Source organism: Manis pentadactyla, chromosome 8, assembly GCF_030020395.1.
Source record: "Manis pentadactyla isolate mManPen7 chromosome 8, mManPen7.hap1, whole genome shotgun sequence".
NCBI classification, from domain to species: Eukaryota; Metazoa; Chordata; class Mammalia; order Pholidota; family Manidae; genus Manis; species Manis pentadactyla.
The window spans coordinates 3,645,001-3,662,869 of NC_080026.1; the positions used below are offsets into that span (position 1 = coordinate 3,645,001).

A 17,869-nucleotide genomic window follows, 5' to 3' on the forward strand; every position below is an offset into this window, starting at 1 on the left:
CTTCAGGATTATATTGCTCTTCTTTCTCAAGTTTCCTAAGGTGAAAACTTCAATCATTAACTTTAGATCTTACTTCTTTCTTAAAATATTCTTTCAGTGTTATAAATTTCCTGCCAAGCAGTGCTTTCACTTCATTTCATACATTTTGGTTAGTTGTATTTTCATTTTCATTTAGTTAAAAACTTTTAAAATTTTTTCTTGAGACTTCCCCTTTGGCTTATGTTATTTATAAGTGTGTTTCTTAATTTCCAATATTTGGGGATTTTCCAGCTTAAAAAATTTTTTTGTTGTTGTTAATTCCAATATGGTCTGACAGCAGACATTATATGATTTCTATTTTTAAAAATTTGTTCAGGTGTGTTTGTGACTCTGAATGTGGTCTATCTTGGTGAATGTTCCATGTGAACTTGAGGAGAATGTACATTCTGCTGTTGTTAAATGAAGTATTTTGTAAATGTCAGTTAAGTTCAGTTGATTAATGGTGATGAGTTCAGTTGTGTCCTTATTGATTTTTTTCCTGCCAGATCTGTCAATTACTGGGGGAGGGGTGTTAAGGTCTCCAACTGGATTAACCTTTTTCCCCTTGTAGTTCTATCAGTTTTTGTTGCATGTATTTTGATGTTCTGTTATTAGGTGCATACATGTTAAGTAATGCTATGTCTTCTTTGAAAATTGGCCCCTTGATCATTATGTAATGCCCCTAAAGGGGCATTCTTCCTTGCCCTGAAGTCTTCTGTATCTGAAATTAGTATAGCTACCCCAGCTTTCTTTTGATTAGTGTTATCAGGGTATATCTTTATCTCCTTACTTTTAATCTGTGTCTTTATATTTAAAGTGGGTTTCTTGAATAAAACATATAGTTGGAATCCTCAAATTTTAAGAGGTGAAATCTTCAGATCCTAGTGATCACTTCGATATGAGAACAATAAGATGACTCAAGTGTTTAAAACAACTGCTAGCTCCATTCGTTGATAAAGAATACAGGGAGAAAAGCAGGTCTGAGGACAGAGGAGATTAATTGCTGTGTTCACATTGAGTTTGATGTGCCCATGGCCTTTCTGCTGGAGACATCCAGAGAATATGGCCTTGGTGGGTCTTGAATATCGACCCAATAGAGATGAGGGTTGAAGACACTGATTTTGGACTCAGAAGTGCCTTGATCCTGGCAGTGGTCCTGAGAGAGGGTGGGAATGAGAAGGGAATCTGCAGACTGAAAGAGAATAGAAGGAGTGCCACCAGATCAGTGAGAATTCTTTGATTTCAATTAGAGAATCTAAATGGCTTAGCTCAAATAAGCAAAGTGGAAAAAGGCAAAACAGGATTTCTGTCTTTTGTCTCCTTCCTTCCCAGCCTGCCAACTTTATTCTCTCAAACCAGCAGTTCTGAGGATACTAGGTTCATAGCTCCTGACAGTTCTGGAATTACATGTCAACATTTTGTGACTAGAGAAGAAAACCAACCCCCAGCTCCAATTCAGAACATCCCAAGGAAAGCCTGTGATTGGCCCTTGGCTGGGCCACATGCCCACTGTGGGTACCATGATTTTGGTACCTACCAGAAACAGTTTGGAGATAGGGAGGTAGATTTCCCCAAAAGGAAACAGGGACAGCACATCAGGCAGACAAAAGATCAGCATCTCCCTCAGACACTACAAGACCCAAGTGAGGGAAAACGCCCTGGGGGGAGATTGAGGGTACCCCCCCCAGAGGCAAAGGGAGGCCAGGGAAGGGCAGAAGCCCAGGGGTGCAGGCAAGAAAGAGTTCATGTCTGAAAAGTCTGGCCCTGGCTTGGGCAACGTTGGCTCTGGAAGGCTTGGTGCAGTGTTTGTGGGTATGTGCCTGTGGCCCAGGGCTTGGGAAGGCACAGGGCAGCTCCTTCACGCAGCTCAGCTGTGGAGCAAAACCAAGGAGAGGGCTATTGCTGGAGTGGGTCATGAGGCCAAGAAAATCCATTTTAGGGTAGACACGACCTGAGTTTATCTGTGTGCAGGGGGGGAAGGCCAGAACAATGATGATGCGTGAAGATACAAGAGGCTGAGGTACGTGTAGTAGCTATCTAAGGCTGTGTAACAAATTACCCTAAAATTTTGCAGCTTAAAATGACAAAGATTTATTATCTCACGCAATTTCTGAGGGGCAGAAATCCAAGAGCAGCTTAGCTGGGCCGTTCTGGGCCAGGGACTCTCTTGAAGTCTGTATTAGTTTCTAGGGCTGCCAAACAAAGTGCCACAGGCCAGGCAGCTGAGACAACAGACACCTCTGTCCTCACAGCTCTGGAGCTGGAATCTGAGACCAAGGCACCAGTAGGGTTGGATTTTCTGAGGCCTCGCTCCTTGCTGCTTTGTTATCACATGAGAGGTCATCCCTTTATGCATGCACACCTCGGGTGTCTCTTCTTCTTGCAAGGGTGCCCTGTTGGACTGGGCCCCACCTCAACAGCCTCGATTCAACCTCATCACCTCTTTAAAGACCTTATGTTCAAATGCAGTCCCATTCTGAGGTCTGGGGGGTTAGGACTTCACCATATGCATTTGAGGGGATGTAATTCAGCCCAGAACAAGGTTGCAGTCAGGATGCTGGCTGGAGCTGTGGGCGTCTGAAGCCTTGACCATGGCTGGGAGATCTGCTTCTCAGATCACTGGCTCTCTTTTTTTAAACTGTAATATTAGTTGATTTCAGATGTACAACATAATGATTCAGTAATTATATACATTGCTAAATGATTACCACGGTAAGTGTAGTTACTTCCTGCTACCATACCAAGATATTACAATATTATTGGTTATATTCTCTGTGCTGTATTTTCATTCCTGCGACTAACATTTCTTTTTTTTTTTTTTGAGAGGGCATCTCTCATATTTATTGATCAAATGGTTGTTAAGAACAATAAAATTCTGTATGGGGGACTCAATGCACAGTCATTAATCAACCCCAAGCCTAATTCTCAACAGTGCGACTAACATTTTTAATTTGAAGTTTGTACCTCTTTACCCCATTCATCTGTTTCACCCATTCCCTGGGCCCTCCCCCTGTGGTAACCAACTATCTGTTGTCAGTATTTGTAAGTCTGTTTCTTTCTTGTCTGTTTGGCTCTTTAGGTTCCACATATAAGCCAGGCCACTGGTCCTTGGCCGGGGCCCTTGGTCCCTCAGCCCTGGGCCCCTTCCTAGGCTGCTTGTTCTCACGACATGAGCAGGTTCCCCAGGCACAGCTCATGCTGAAACGAGGGAAGAGCCGCTCGTGGTGCAGAGGGCAGGGTGCTGGGCTGGGCGGTGCTTGAAGGGTGGCAGTTGGGGGACAGGGCTTCTGAAGTGGAGCAGTTCTGGGACACAGGGAGATGAGGGATGGTCGCAGAGGACTGGAGGTCACTGGAGTCTGGGGGTCAGGTCCTGGGGGTCCGGGACACATGGCAGTTCATTCCCTGGGAGATGGCAGGGAAGCAGGTCCTGGCATCTGAGAGGGATGAGTGGTGCATGTGGGGGTCAGATGTCATGGGTGAGGGGTCACGGTGTCAGATGCCCTAGATGAGGGGGCCAGAGACCACGCACAGGCCTCGGACTTCCCTCTAGGGTGGAGAAGTGAGGAGCCAGGCAGGGCACACGCCTGGGCACCTCCCACCCACCAGCTCCCTGTGTTAGTGAGGCAGGGAGGTGGCCCAATTGCCCCTTGAAAGGTTTAGTTAAGGGCTTCTTTGTACTTTTATACAGACTTTAAACATCCTAAAGCAGGGCCAAGGGCATGGATCTTGGAGGTGGGCAGAGGAATCCCCTTCTTGACAGTCTCAACATCCTCCAGTCTCTGCTGTGCCACCTGAAAAATGGGGACAGATTTCCCCACGGAGCAGTGACTGCTGCAAGGGAAGCCTTCCCCAGGGCAGCTGCTGACTGTTGGCATGCCGAGGCTCCCATCTGGTACGAGGGAATAAGCAGTCCCAAGGCCTTGCCTGGCTGGCTCTCCCTTGGCTACAGGTGCCCTGGTGATGGGCGGTCACCTGGGCCCACTTCTACACGAGAGAGGAACAGGAATCTGGCTAAGCCATGTCAGCAGCCTCAGGCCTGGGCATGACCTTCCCGCGGGGACCTCAGGAGTGCTTCCTGGGGGAGGACTGGGGGCACAAACATTTGTGAGCCCTCCCTGCATCTCTCTGAGCGTACAGAGGCCCTGCAAAGCCCAAGCCACTTCCCATCGGGAAGGGGCACACGAAGTCACTTGCAAGACCTGTTCCAGCTGGTGGGTAGCAGAGCCACACTGTCTCCTGTGCCCACTGCCTCCCAGGGCACCTGAGAACACACTCCCACAGGGGCAGCTCAGGGCAGGGAGGCTGGGCTGCAGTGCCCCAGAAACACCCTTCCTAGATTCTCAGACTCTGTCCACCCCGAAACATCCCAGCACAGACTCCTCCTGCCTGTCCCGGGAGAGCCAGGACAGGGCCAGGAGGAGGTACCATGCTCCTTTGCGGTTAGAGAGAAAAATGCAACTTTGGACCTTAAAAAAGAACCTGATTACTGCCTTTCATGTTGTAGACACTCAAGAGATGCTGGTTTAGGTTGCCATTAATCGTATAAATGCCCAAGTGCTACATAAAAATTGGAATAAAAAATTCCTTGTCCAAAAGAACAGAGTGGCAAACGGCTCTGTCTTGTCACCCACCGCCTCAGCCCCGCTCCTCGCCACCTCCCCGCTCGGCCTGCATGGCCCACCGCCAGGCTCCTAACATCCCTGGCACTTTGCTAAAGCGGCAGCGTCCTTGGAGAACGTCCCCCTTCCTCCCGCTGCTCCTCCGTCAGAGCCGCCGTCAAAGCACACTGTCTCCAAGGGCTTTGTCCACTGCCTCATAAACAGACGCCTCCTGGGCCCTCCTGGGGCAGGTCGGTGCTAGACGCAGGGAGCATGGTGATGAACTGCCCGCCGGCAGGCTCACGCTGCTCAGCGCCCCGAGGCCCGGCTGGGCTCGGCTCCTCTGGGTCAGGCTCCTGGTCCCCTCCTCCACCTGCTGCAGCTAAGCAGGCCGGCCTGGGCGCTCCCAGGTGCTGGGGACAGGCTTGAAAGGAGGCAGGTCCAAGAGGGATTCCCAGCTAAGTGACGGGGTCACCGTTCCTTCATCAAGCCCCGTGTATGAATTGGGGGAGCACCTGTGTTTTGGGGTGCTGTGAGGTCCTCAGCATGTCACATGTCTTGGCTACATTGGCTGTCTACCTCAGCACCGCCCATAGCATATTGGGATGCTTGGTTTTCACAGACGTCTGACCAGATAAGATTTGCACTTCTGGATGACAGGGACTGTGTCTTAAGGATGTTCAGAATCACCCCGACTCCCTACGTCAAGCCCAGGGCTGAATGCAAAATAGATGTTCAACAGAGATGGGATAGCATGAAAGAAACCCAGACAGCTGCTTCTTGCACTTGGATGGGACGGGGCTCATTCGTCCTTTTACTCACGAGTCATTTCTTGAGCCAGGCCCCTCGGGGGCACTCGGGCTGTGTGATGAGCACACACGGCCCCCGACCTGAGGAGCTCCTGGGCAGGGCCCTGAGACTGACACTCTGCTCTCTCTCTGCACACAGGCTGTGAGCAGCTGCTGCCTCGGAATGTCGGTCTTCAGGCTGGTAAGAATGGCATGTGTTCCACCCTGGGGTTCCTTGCGGCAGTTACCAGAGGCTGAGTCCAATCACTGCCAAGGAGAGAAGAGAGGCAGCGAGCGCCTGTACGGGCAGCGCTACAGACAAAGGGAGTTTGAGGAGCAAGACAGATGGTATGGTCTGGAGAAGGTGAGCGTGGCCAGCCTCTGGGCCTGCGCAGGTGGCCACTCCGCACAGTAATCCCTCATTATTTGGGCTTAGGCTGACTTGACAAAGGGATTTCCCACCTGTCCTCTCACTGGGTGGCCACAGGGAGCTCGCCCGCCCAATGTGGGTAGAAATCAAACACGGCTCCAGATCTCCCCTTTTGCTCTGCATCATCTTCCCCCAGCTCAACAAACATCTCCTAAGTGCCTGCTGGGTCCCAGGGGCCAAGAGATGGCTCTTTGTGGGAAGGGAGCAGAGGGTCTTTGCGTCTCCTGTTGAGTCAGGGACACTGAGACAGTGCCCTGCCCTGGGTCAGGGGACAGGACTCCAGGCAGCCTGGGGGTGTGCATGACACAGAAGCTTAGGGGCTGGGAGAGCCCAGAGGAGAGCCCCCCAAACAGCCTGCGTGTCCTCTTCTGCCCTCCAGAATGCCAACCAAAATCCAAAAGCCAGATAGTGCTGTAAAGTGTTCTTTGAAAAGAAAACACCCTACATATTTTACTCTCAAGTGCAAAGCCACCAAGTGGCCACTGTCTCCGTCCAGCAGCTGGACACACACGCTGAGGGGGCAGCATCCCCTACTGAGTGAGCGCCTCGGGGCTCCTACGGCTGAGCCCTCCAGGAATCTGACTCACAGAATGACAGCTAGGGTTGGTTTTCAGTTACAGCCTAGAGATAAGGCTGTTTTAGGCCAGAGAGAGAACACATGGTCCAAAAATTCAGATTGCAAGGACTCTGGATAACTAAATCACAAACATTAGAATGTGGCAACGTTTCAAAGCATAGGGAGGTTTTAAGGCAAAGCCATGTTTATTTCACAAAGGGATATACCCATGGGAAGCATGAGTTCCAAGTGGCCCACTGGGGAAGCGACTGCATTCAAGCAGAGTGGAGAGGGTACCTCTTGGGGGAGTGTATTACTCCCCGTTGCAACTGTGGGCCTGCTCTGTCTTCTAAGATTGCAAGTTCCTTGAGAGCAGGATGATCGTCTTGCTTATCAAGAGACACTTCAGAGGGCCAGGTGACTGTTGAATCAGAACCGCACTGAGCTCATTGCTGGCATCCCAGCCGTCTGTGCCTACTCTGAGCTGGGCATGACTCCAGCTTCGAGGCAGCCCCATGAAGTTATCTTTCAACAAGTGAGGAAACTGAGGTTCAGAGGGGTTCAGTGACCTGCCCAAGGCATATGGCTCGTGGTATGACCTTTGGGCTGCTTTCATCTCCTGGCTATTGTGGATAATGCTGCAGGGGGCATGTCTCTGAGATCCTGCTTTGAATCTCTTTGGATCCCAGAGGTAGAATTTCTGGATCATATGGTAATTGTTTTTAATCTTTTGAGGAGCTTCAGTACTGTTTTCCTCAGTGGCTATACTATTTGCACTCTCACTGACAGTGCACAAGGGTTCCAGTTTCTCTCCATCTTCATCAACACTAGTCTTCTCTTCTCTTGATAGTGGCCACGTGATAGGTGGGCTGCTCTTTTCCTGAGATCTTCACAGGAGTTGTTCAGCCCTAATACAGGGCTTGAATTTGTCCTGAATTTTCTCCTCATAAGTGAACTCATCTTTTTGTCTGCCTACCCATAAAAAAATTGTTTTCTTTATTTTTGAAGTCCACTAACCTTTACTAGAACATCTTAGCATTAATTTTTTACTTTGTCATTCTTTCCTGATACTTGGTGTGTTTTCAATTCATAGATTGAAAATTGAAAATCCACAGACTTAAAAATTAAAGGACTCTTTAATTTCTGGAAAGTTGTCTTCAATTATATCTTTAAATAACTTTTCTGTCCTTTTTTTTTTTCTCTCTAGTTTTCTTGGACACTCCAATTTATTTCTATTTTGCCCATCAACCATATCTATCATTTTCTTCCTAATCCTAACTTTTAAAATTTCGATGTCACTTCGCCCCCTTACCCCTCCCATCTTCTGTGACCTTTACCGTGCTTTTAGCCTTGCTTCTCTCCCTGTTGTTTCCAATTTTGCTTTTGTTTCTGGCCCATGTTACGTATTTCACTTCCTCCATTTCTTTCTGGAGATCTGCCAGCTCACGAGCCATCCTCTCCAGCTGTCCCAGCACCTCACTTCTGGGCCCCTTTGCCTCTGATCTACAAGTCCGGGAGTGTTTGGAAATCATGGTGAATTACTTGGCCACTGCTTCCCACTGCTCTGTGGCAGTTTTGTTCGCTTTTCCTTGGCGGATGTTATTCACCCATTTCTTTCCCCATTTTGGACTTCAGTGTCTTTGTAGGTGTCCCTGCTGGGCCTCAGGATTCAGTCCTCTTTGAACGGGTGAACTTTCTCTGATCAGAAAGAGGTTCATGGGTCATTGTGTTGCAAGTTGGCTGAAACACGATGAGAGTTTAGGCTTTGCCTCACGCCAGCCGGTGGGTCTGGGACTACACTGCTAGTCACAGGGCAAACACTCTCCTTTCCTTCCTCACAGAGGGTCTGTTTCTTGTAAATATGGCTTGTCTGTCTCTTAGAACCAAGCCAGGCCAGGGGGGCCTCCAGCACCACCTCCCATACCACCCTGAGGGGCGATCGCAAGGGAGGGAGGGGAGGGGGGGCGCGTCCCGCATCCCCGGGAGCTCTCAGGGACTGCCCCCAACACAGCAGGAAGGGGAAGGTGGAGCAGGGATCCAACCACGTCTTCTCTCTGCTATCCAGGGGGACCATGTGTGGCTGAACCCCACCTCTGCCAACGGGACTGGTGTGGCCATCGGGGGAATTGTCAAGGAAACTAAGCCGGGCAAGATCTTGATCGAAGATGATGAGGGCAAGGTTGGTGTGCCCGGGGAGCCCTCTCAGCCCCACTCCCGCGCCCTCCCCTCCAGGGCCCTGAGCCCCTCCCCTTCCCTGGTGCTGCTCCCCAACACCAGGGGGGACCCATGCGGCAGGACAGACCACAGTGGGGGCCTGTCATGGTGAACACTGACTGTCTGCCATGGGCACTGTTTCCGTGTGAGAGGGCAGGGCGGGAACTGGCAGGTGGAAGCTAGGGTACTGCGGCCAGCAGGAAGGAGTGATGAGGGGCAGGGGCTGTTGCAGGGTTGGGGCAGGGAAGAAATCTGCTTTGCAAAGTCAAGGAGGGGAGCAGGCAGGCCAGGAAGGTGGGAAGAAGGGTGTGTGGGCACAGCACACAGAGGGGAGGGCCCCAGAATGAGGAGGAGGGGGCTGAGTAGAACGGCCCAGCCGGGAGGCATGCAGCTCAGGGTGGCAGAGCCCCAGCTCAGCCACCTGGTGGGGGCTGCAGGGGGGCCAAGGGCTGTGGCAGGAAAGGCACACAGGGAAAGGGGCCCAGCTGGGCACCTCGGTCTCCCTCAGGCAGCCCTCCTGGCTGAGGTACTGCAGGGCGGGGCATATGGAGTCTTGGCTTCCAAGGAGAAGATTCTAGACAGAGACCTGGGAGTTCCACACACGGAAGCTGGTAAAATATTAGTAGTAATATCTTCTGTTTGAAAAATGATGTTAAAAAACACTTTAACTTGTATGCTTTCATCCCAACAGTCTGTGAGGCCCCCAACTGCAAAGTGCCCCCATCCTAATCACAGCCAAATCTAACTACTGGCTAGGCTCCTCTGCCCCTGGTCTGAAATTCACTCAGCCTCAGCTACATGCTGGTCGCTGGTCCTGGGTATGTGCTGACTCCAGCCACACACTGACCCGATCCTGTCACAGGTTTCCTTTGACCTTAACCACAGATGACCCTGGTCAGAGTCTAACCACCAGGCCAGCTGACCCGCCGAGAACCGGGAGAAGGGCAGCAGCTGGTCATGCAGAGACCACCCTCAGGAGATCCTGTGCCCTTCGTTCCAGGAACACTGGATCCGAGCAGAGGACCTTGGCACTGTCAGCCCCATGCACCCCAACTCAGCTGAGGGTGTGGACGACATGATCCGCCTGGGGGACCTGAATGAGGCAGGCGTGGTGCACAACCTCCTGATCCGCTACCAGCAACACAAGATCTATGTGAGTCCTCATGTCCCCACGGAGCCCACACAGGGCTGTGGTCCATGTGCTGACCCCCTGGCTGGGGAAGAAGGCCATACCCTGGGGTTTGGAGCCAGGCACACCTTCTTCACTCCCCTCTCCCCATGCCCTCACTGTGTGAGGGGGGCAAGGTACTTAACATTCCTCAGAATCTGCTCCCCAGTCCAAAAGAAGCAGGGTGGGCAATACCTTCAAGGGTGCAGAGAGCTGATGTGTAGTATGCCAGAGCAGGGCCTGGCACACAGTAGGTGCTCAGTTAGTGATGCCTCACCCCTTCATCTGTGGCTGAGAGCAGGGCCTGCTCTGACGGCCGAGTGGACCACAGGCCACGGGGTGGGCATGTTCTCTGTCCTGCCTCTTCCTAGGCATGTGGCTGAGACAGGGTCACCAGGCAGAAGACCCCTGCCCTCCCCTCCCCTGATGGCCAGGAGAGTCACGTGGCCTAAGTGGCATGGCCTGGGGGAGTCATTGCCTGCCTGTGCCCCCCACAGGGGGAGAGGGCATGTCGGGTTCTGACCAGCCCTGCTTTTAGGATGCCCAGAGGAGTGGGAGACTGAGCAGAGGACCCTGAATGGCGAGGAGGGCTGGGAGAGGAGATTGAGGAGGGGATAGGGCCCTCTGAGACCCCTCGGCCGACTGGCAGACAGAGCTCCTGGGACTGATAACAGCAGTAAGCTAGAATGAATGGCAGCTTGTCCTTTCCAAGATCTTATGCTTGCATTCATTTATCTGGTTGTCATGACATTTCATTCCTAAGATGAAAACTAAGATGTGATAATCACCTGACTTGAGCTGGCTGTCCCTGCCCCCCACCAGAGGAACAGTCAGGCCTGCTGGGGGCTCCAGATGAGCAGGTGGCCCTGGGCTCGAGTCCCAGAGGAGAGGTCGTGAGGGCTACAGCTGTCGAGCAGCCACACGGAAGCCCTTGTGGGAGGGGCTGAAGACTCATTTCATACATTCAGCTCATTTTTATCAAGCCTCTCCTCAGTACCAGGCAGAATGCTAAAATTGAACAATGACCCCCTTGTTTCATCTTCCTGAGAATGCACCCCTTCCCCCGAGCTCTCATTCCTGGTGAACACCCCATCTTCCTGGGGGAAGGGCCTAGCAGCTGAGTGTCTTATCTCCTTGGCCCAGAATCAGGCCCCATGTGCCCTCCACGATCAGCTGGTCCTGGTAGCTCCCAGGGGGGGCACTCAGAGCAGAGGGTGCTAACCACCTGCTCCCTTCCCAGACGTACACAGGCTCCATCCTGGTGGCGGTGAACCCGTTCCAGCTGCTGCCCCTCTACACCCTGGAGCAGGTGCATCTGTACTATAACCGCTACATAGGTGAGCTGCCGCCTCATGTCTTCGCCATCGCCAACACCTGCTACTTCAACATGAAGAAGAACAAGAAGGACCAGTGCTGCATTATCAGGTGGGGGGCAGACTCCCCGTGTCCCTGTGAGGTTCAGCGGGCCAGGCATCTCCTAAGGGGCCAGGAGCTGCCTCTCTCCTGAACGGTCTCCCCACCAGCATGCCTGCAAGGCCGGCGGTCCTGGAATGAACCAGATAAAACCGCACCTGCGAGGGGCTCACTGATGAGCTGGGACACACCAAAAATTAATGTAGTGTAGAGAGTCTGAGACCCACAGGGACTTCTGGGTGGATACAGTGGGATTTCTGCAACGGGAGAAGGTGTCCCCATTCATACCGGCCCAGCAAGCAGGCCCAGGGTGGCTTTGCAGGCGAGCTGAGAGGCATGGGAAAAGTAGTTGTTCTGTTGACTGATAGCCCTGCACACCCTCTGCACAGTGGCGAGTCTGGGGCAGGCAAGACGGAGACCACCAAGCTCATCCTGCAGTTCCTGGCCACCGTCAGTGGCCAGCACTCGTGGATTGAGCAGCAGGTCCTGGAGGCCAACCCCATCCTGGAAGGTAGGAGGTCACCCTGAGACCTGGCCCTCTAATGTGTTTCTTATGACTCTATACCACCGTCATATAAATGGAATCAGACGGTTCGTAGCTTTGGGGGTCTGGCTACTTTGTTTAGCATAATGCATTTGGGATTCTCGCCTGCTGTTGCTCCTCCCAGTGATTCATTCCTTTCATCACATCGCAGAGGTACCACGGGCTGTCCACTCGCCTGGACCGTTCATAGTTTTTAGTGATTATGAATAAGGCCCCGATAAACAGTTGCATGCAGATTTTTGTGTGAACACAGGTTTTGATCTTGCATAAATATACAGGAGTGAAGTGGTTGGCTCAGATGGCAAGTGAGCCATTGCACACTGTCAGAGCCTGCCAGATGTTTCCCGCAGTGGCTGCAATCCACAGCAGAGTATGAGAGGTCTAGCTGCTCTGCATGCTCACTGGCACCTGGTGCTGTCAGAGTGACGGTCCTCACTTGAGTCCACATATGCATATAGGCAGCTCCACGTGGCTTTAGCTCGTTTCCCTGGTGGCTTGTGAGGTGGAGCATCTTTCATATGCTTTTTTCCCATCTGTATATCTTCTTTGGTGAAGTGTCCGTCCAAATCTCTTGCCCTTTATTTGATTTGGTTCCTTAGTAATGAATTTTAAGAGTTCTTTATATATTCTGAAACAAGTCCGTTATATGATACATGTTCTGCAAATATTTTGTCCCAGTCTGTAGTTTGTTTTTTCATTCTATCAACAGTGTCGTTTGCAGGGTAAACATTTTAGATTTTGATAAAGTTCAATTTATCACTTTTTTTTTCTCATATTGATTATGCCTTTGGTGTTGTATCCAAGAAATCTTTGCCTGACCCAAAGATTTTCTCCCGTGTTTTCTTCTAGATGTTGTGTAGTTTTAGGTTTACATTCAGGTCTGTGACCCATTTTGTGTTAAATCTGCCTATGGTGCAAGGTATAGGCTGAGTTTCTCTTTTCTTTTCTTCTTTTTATATGGACATCCAATTATTTTGGCTTCATTTGTCACAAAATCTTTCTCTGTTCAATTGCCTTTGCGTGTCTAAAGCCAATTGACTATACAGATGTGGGTCTATTTCTAGATGCTCTATTCTGTTCTGTTCCCCTGTGTGTGCACCTTGATTTCTGTAGCTTTTTAGTAAGTTTTGCAATCAGGTGGCATATAGTCTCCAATTTTGTTCTTCTTTTCTACTCTAGGCCCTTCCCCTTCCCATATATATTTTAGAATAAGCTTGTCAATTTCTACCCAAAAAGCCCACACAGATTCTTTCCTGAGGAGAAATCAGCCCCGGGGTTCCACAACACTAAGTAGGTGTTCTGAACTACCGCCCTTCTCAGACGGTCTGCTGTACATGGGATTCCCTGGGGGGGAGAGACAGCACAGTGTTTCTTAAACCTGTCAAACCAAAGGACCCTTTTCCTTCTTCTCATGGGATTAATGCTGTTATTTAGTGGTATTTTCAAATTGCACCCCAACCCACCTGTGGGTCATGAAAACAGTCTTTTAAGAAAAATTAGATAGCACAGAATAGGAAATAACCCAGTGCATTACTCTTGGTAAGAGCGGGTACTAAATATTTTCTTTTAATTATGTGTACAGGTGGGGGTGCATGTACTAGGATATGATGCAAAGGATCTTTCTTCCTGTGGGTCCCACAGACAAACCTGCAGAAACAGCTCTGTGAGATGCACTTCGGGTCACGCTGCGACCCAAATGCCCGCTGGTCTGGCCTCCTCGTCCGTGCTCTGGCCCAGGCCAGCTCCTGCCACTCTCCCTGCAAGCTTGCCCTCTCTAAGCCAGCCTCCAGCCTTCAGTCGAGTGGTCTTCCTAACATGCAGTCTGCTGCCTCACTCCCTCAGGAGCCTCCCTGCCTCCTTCATCACCCGAACACTGACTCCAAACCTCTGTGCTTCGCATATGCTCAAGGCTGTACGCTGCTTGGCTCCGCCTACTCACTAGCTCTGTCTCTTCCTCTGCTTTCCTCTGGGATCCCAGGCTCTAGCCAGATCTCCCACTGCACAGACATACCCCATGCTTTCTGACCTCCAAAGCCTTACCTGCACTTTGCTTCCTCTCAGCCTATACTTTTGGCTGCCACCACTATCCAGGGCACTCCTACCCATCCTTCAATTCTGGGCTTGAACAACTCCTCTGAAAAGCCTTCTCGGATGACCCCCACTAAAAGTAAATTTTCTCCTCTTTGTCCCCATCATGGACATCACCCTCTGGCCCTCAGCCTTTGGAAATGCCAAGACCATCAGAAACGACAACTCAAGCCGTTTTGGGAAATACATTGACATCTACTTCAACCCCAGTGGGGTGATAGAGGGCGCACGCATCGAGCAATTTCTCCTGGAGAAGTCCCGGGTGTGCCGGCAGGTGAGGCCTCCACCCACCGCCCTGGTGCCGGGGAGACCGCCACCCACCCCGGGAAGGGGCTCCCTGCCATTATTCTCACCCCTCCTTCCCTCATCCCCAGGGGCCCCCCCAGGCCTCAGCTTGCTACCACTGGACCTCACCCCAGGCTTACCTGACATGAACCAAGGACCCAAGAGTTGGATCATGATGGTCCTCTCCCATTATTCAAGGAAAAGCAATAATAGGATTTTCCATTTTGAATTTTCTATCCGTATAATTTCCTTCATTCTTTGATGCCTACTACTCCGCACCTCTACTGGAATTACTCCTGAGGCCCAGCCAGTCCCCAGCAGAGGGTCTGAATCCTGACATCAGTCCCTCCCTTGCGACTTTAGGCAGGGTGCCCTCCCATGCAGGGGAGCGCCTGGGAGCAGTGAGTTCAGGGCACGGTGCGCGGCCCTTATCACAGAGCTGTTGGCACGAGCCAGCCTGGGAGGGCCAGGGTGCTCCTCTGGTCAATGCTGAAGCCACACCTGGCTGCCAGCCCTGGGAGGCGAAGCTGGGCTGGGGCTGGGATGGGGAGACAGTCCTGAGGCCTCCAGCCTTAGGGCAACTGCTCCCCGGCTCCCCGGATGCCCCCCGCCAGGCCCCGGAGGAGCGGAACTACCACATCTTCTACAGCATGCTGCTGGGGATGGGCGCCGAGGAGAAACAGCTGCTGGGCCTGGGCACGCCCTCCGAGTACCGCTGCCTGAGCCTGGTGAGCCCCGGCCCCACCCCGGAGCAGCCCCTGGCAGGGGGGGTGAGCCCGGCGCTGCCCCCGAAGCCGCCGAGGCAGGGACCGAGGGCTCTCCTGTCCTGCTCCGCCCCCGTCGGTGTTGTACCCACCCCATGGCTCTCAGAGACCTGCCCTTGTCCTCTGCTTCCTTCCTTCTCGCTGAGCCCATGGTCCTTCCCACCAGCATCGCCTTCCTTTGGTCCCACGGGATGAAAGGCTCCCGGCCACCCAGTAGGTGCTGGGGAGGGCTCGCCACACTTCTACCCCAATTTCATGCCATTTGCGCATCCTTGTAGGCGCCCCTAGAACTTGAACTCCAGGAAAGCAGGAGCCTGCCTCTGTTCTGGGCTGCACCCCGCCCGGAACCGGGGCTCCTGCTGTTGGCAGGGGAACGGATGAGCTCCACCTCTGGACTCTCCCTCCGGCCTAAGCCCTCCCTCCATGCTCACTGCCCGGAGGCCTCCATCATCTCTGGCCTGGACGAGGGCAGGGGGCAGCAGTTTCCCCTGGGGCACCCCCAGCACCAGATTTTAACCCCTAATGCATCACCCACCCCACAGACCTTCTGCAGGTGAGACCACAGCTCCGACCACAGTTCCGCAGGGGCTCCCTCTGGCTCCGTGGCATGGTGTCCTAGTACCCCCAGATCCACCACCCACCAGCCTCTCCCCTCCCTATGGCTCCAGCCACCTTGAGCCCCCACCCTGCCTCCCACCTCACAGCCTAGCTCCAGCTGTTCTCTGCCCAGGTCACCCTCTGCGTTGCCGTGAGGCTCTGCATGTGGGGTCTGCTCGGGCACTTCCTCCAGGAAGCCTGTCCCCACGCCCTGTAGGGCTGGCCCTGCTGCCCTTTGGTCTTAGCACCTGTAACATCCTCTGACGTCGTGTCACTTGCTCCCTGCTCCTCCTCCCAGATGCAAGCGCCCAGGGCAGGGCCAGGTCTCTCCAGTTCTGAATTCCCAACAGGTGGCACAGGCCTGGCACAAGGGGAGGTGTGGAAAGTTTTAGAGGAATGACCCCAGAGAGAGTAAGGCAGGCATTACCTTGGATGGGTAACAAATAAAGGCTCTGACACTGAATGAGTTGGCTGAGGCCACGCAGCTACACCCGTGCTGGCTGTAAAGCCCAGGCACACTGCACCCGTGTCACTGTGATTCTGCCTCCAGAGGTACTTTCGTGTGTTTTCTGAGCTTGGACTTCCAGGAGGCCTCTAGGAGCCTATGAAGGGGCCTTCCCGTGTCCACCCAGGGCCTATGAAATGTCACTTACCAGGCCCTTGGCTGAGTCCCTGAGGCATCTCTGCCTTGCTGGCCCTACAGTGGAGGAGGTGGGGTGGGGGTGGCCCCAGAAAGCTGAGGTGCCTGGTCCCACAGGGGAACTGTACCTCCTGCGAGGGGCTCAACGATGCCAAGGACTATGCCCATGTCCGCTCGGCCATGAAGATCCTCATGTTCTCCGACTCTGAGAACTGGGACCTCAGCAAGCTGCTGGCAGCCATCCTCCACCTGGGGAATGTGGAGTTCATGGGTAATGCTGTTTCCACCCAGACTGCACCCCCTGAGGAGGGACAGTGGGGGGACTGGGGCAGGAAGAGGAAGAAATCTCAGTGCCTGCGGGGAGCCCACTGAGGTCACGTGCTCTAACCCTGTCCTGGAAAAATACACTGACAATGTTGGTGTGCTTGGGAGGCTTCTTGGAATTAAGGGGAACTCTGATCAGTCACCCCCACCTTTAGCTGAGACCCCAAAGGGCTGTCCCTCGGGACAAGGCTGAGCCAGAGTAAACAAAGCCATGCATGAACGTGCAAGCCAGTGTGTGAAAATCCGGGCCGGAGGTTAGGGTGCCCTGGCCTCTTAGCCCCCAAGCACCTGACAGGGGCTACTGACAATCCTCTCTGGAAGAAAATAGCACCAACCTAGCTTACAAATCAGTCCTTTAAAGAGTTTTCCAAACACAACATCCAGCATGCAGCCAAAAACAAATGGGGACCAGGAAACAAGGTACCATGAGCAAGAACCAGCAGAAATAACAGGCAACAGAAACAGAGCCACAAAGATTTCAGAGATTGCAATTACAGGATATAGACGAGAGAGCAGGTATGCTTACTATGTTCATGAAAAGAAAAAGCAAAGCTTGAAAATCTAGACAGGGAACTGGAAATGTAAATGTAAACTATAAAAAAATGACATTACAGATGTTAGAAGGAGCCACACAGACATTCTAAACTAAAATTTTAAAAAGGCAACCAAAGAACTCAGTGGATGAGTGTCCCAACCTTACCGGGCTCTCGGCATCACTTCAGGCCGCTTTGCCGCTCAGCATTACTGTTTCTTCCTCCAGCTGCGGTCTTCGAGAACCTGGACTCCTCCGACGTGATGGACACGCCGGCCTTTCCCACCGTGGCGAAGTTACTGGAGGTAGCCTGGCTGCTGTGTCTGGCAGCCTTGTGAGGGGTGCGAGAGCCCCGGCTGGCAGATCCAGGCTCCCGGTTGCAGACCCTGCCCAGGCTCTGCTCCTGCCTCCCACGTCTCTCCCAGGCTCTCGGTTCAGCTCCTGTGACCTCCATACTTGGCAGGTCTGGGGTGGGAACGGAGGGCAGTGTGAGCTAATCGCTGACACAGTGGAGAAATGATTGGTCCGGCTTCAGCACGCATTTCTGCCCTTGTCCCGTGCTCTCCCCGCTCTTCTGTGGCCTCCACCCAGCATCCTCACTCTCTACCCCACCCAGTACCCAAGCTCTCTCCACCCCGGCCACCTGACCAGTGACCTCATGCTGGGCCTGTCCTGCCTCCCATCAAAGTGTCTGTGCCCCGTGCCCTCGAGCCCGGGGCTTCTGCATGAGCTGTGCTATGCTGGGAAAGTAGAATGTGTGGGGACCCTTAGCCCTCTCGGTTTACAAACAGTGAAGGGAGCCTCACCCGGAGGAAGAGCAGCAGGCACTGGGCAGGGAAGAATCTTGGCACTGGGGACATTGCAGTGTCCTCCACATCACACCCCATTGACACTTCGGGGAAATTAACAG

General features: G+C 52.7%; 1 protein-coding gene across 2 annotated transcripts in view; it reads left to right on the forward strand.

The window, feature by feature from the left end:
* Positions 1–5,567: 5,567 nt before the first annotated feature.
* MYO7B (myosin VIIB) overlaps positions 5,568–17,869 on the forward strand; it is a 50,885-nt gene continuing 38,583 nt past the window's right edge. For both annotated transcript variants that reach the window (XM_036884335.2, XM_036884333.2), the window contains exons 1-9: positions 5,568–5,606; positions 8,456–8,569; positions 9,605–9,757; positions 11,013–11,197; positions 11,575–11,696; positions 13,949–14,091; positions 14,717–14,830; positions 16,221–16,374; positions 17,188–17,264. In XM_036884335.2, the coding sequence (XP_036740230.2) occupies positions 5,589–5,606; positions 8,456–8,569; positions 9,605–9,757; positions 11,013–11,197; positions 11,575–11,696; positions 13,949–14,091; positions 14,717–14,830; positions 16,221–16,374; positions 17,188–17,264 (1,080 nt within the window). In that variant the 5' untranslated portion in view covers positions 5,568–5,588. The remainder of the gene's footprint in view (positions 5,607–8,455; positions 8,570–9,604; positions 9,758–11,012; positions 11,198–11,574; positions 11,697–13,948; positions 14,092–14,716; positions 14,831–16,220; positions 16,375–17,187; positions 17,265–17,869) is intronic.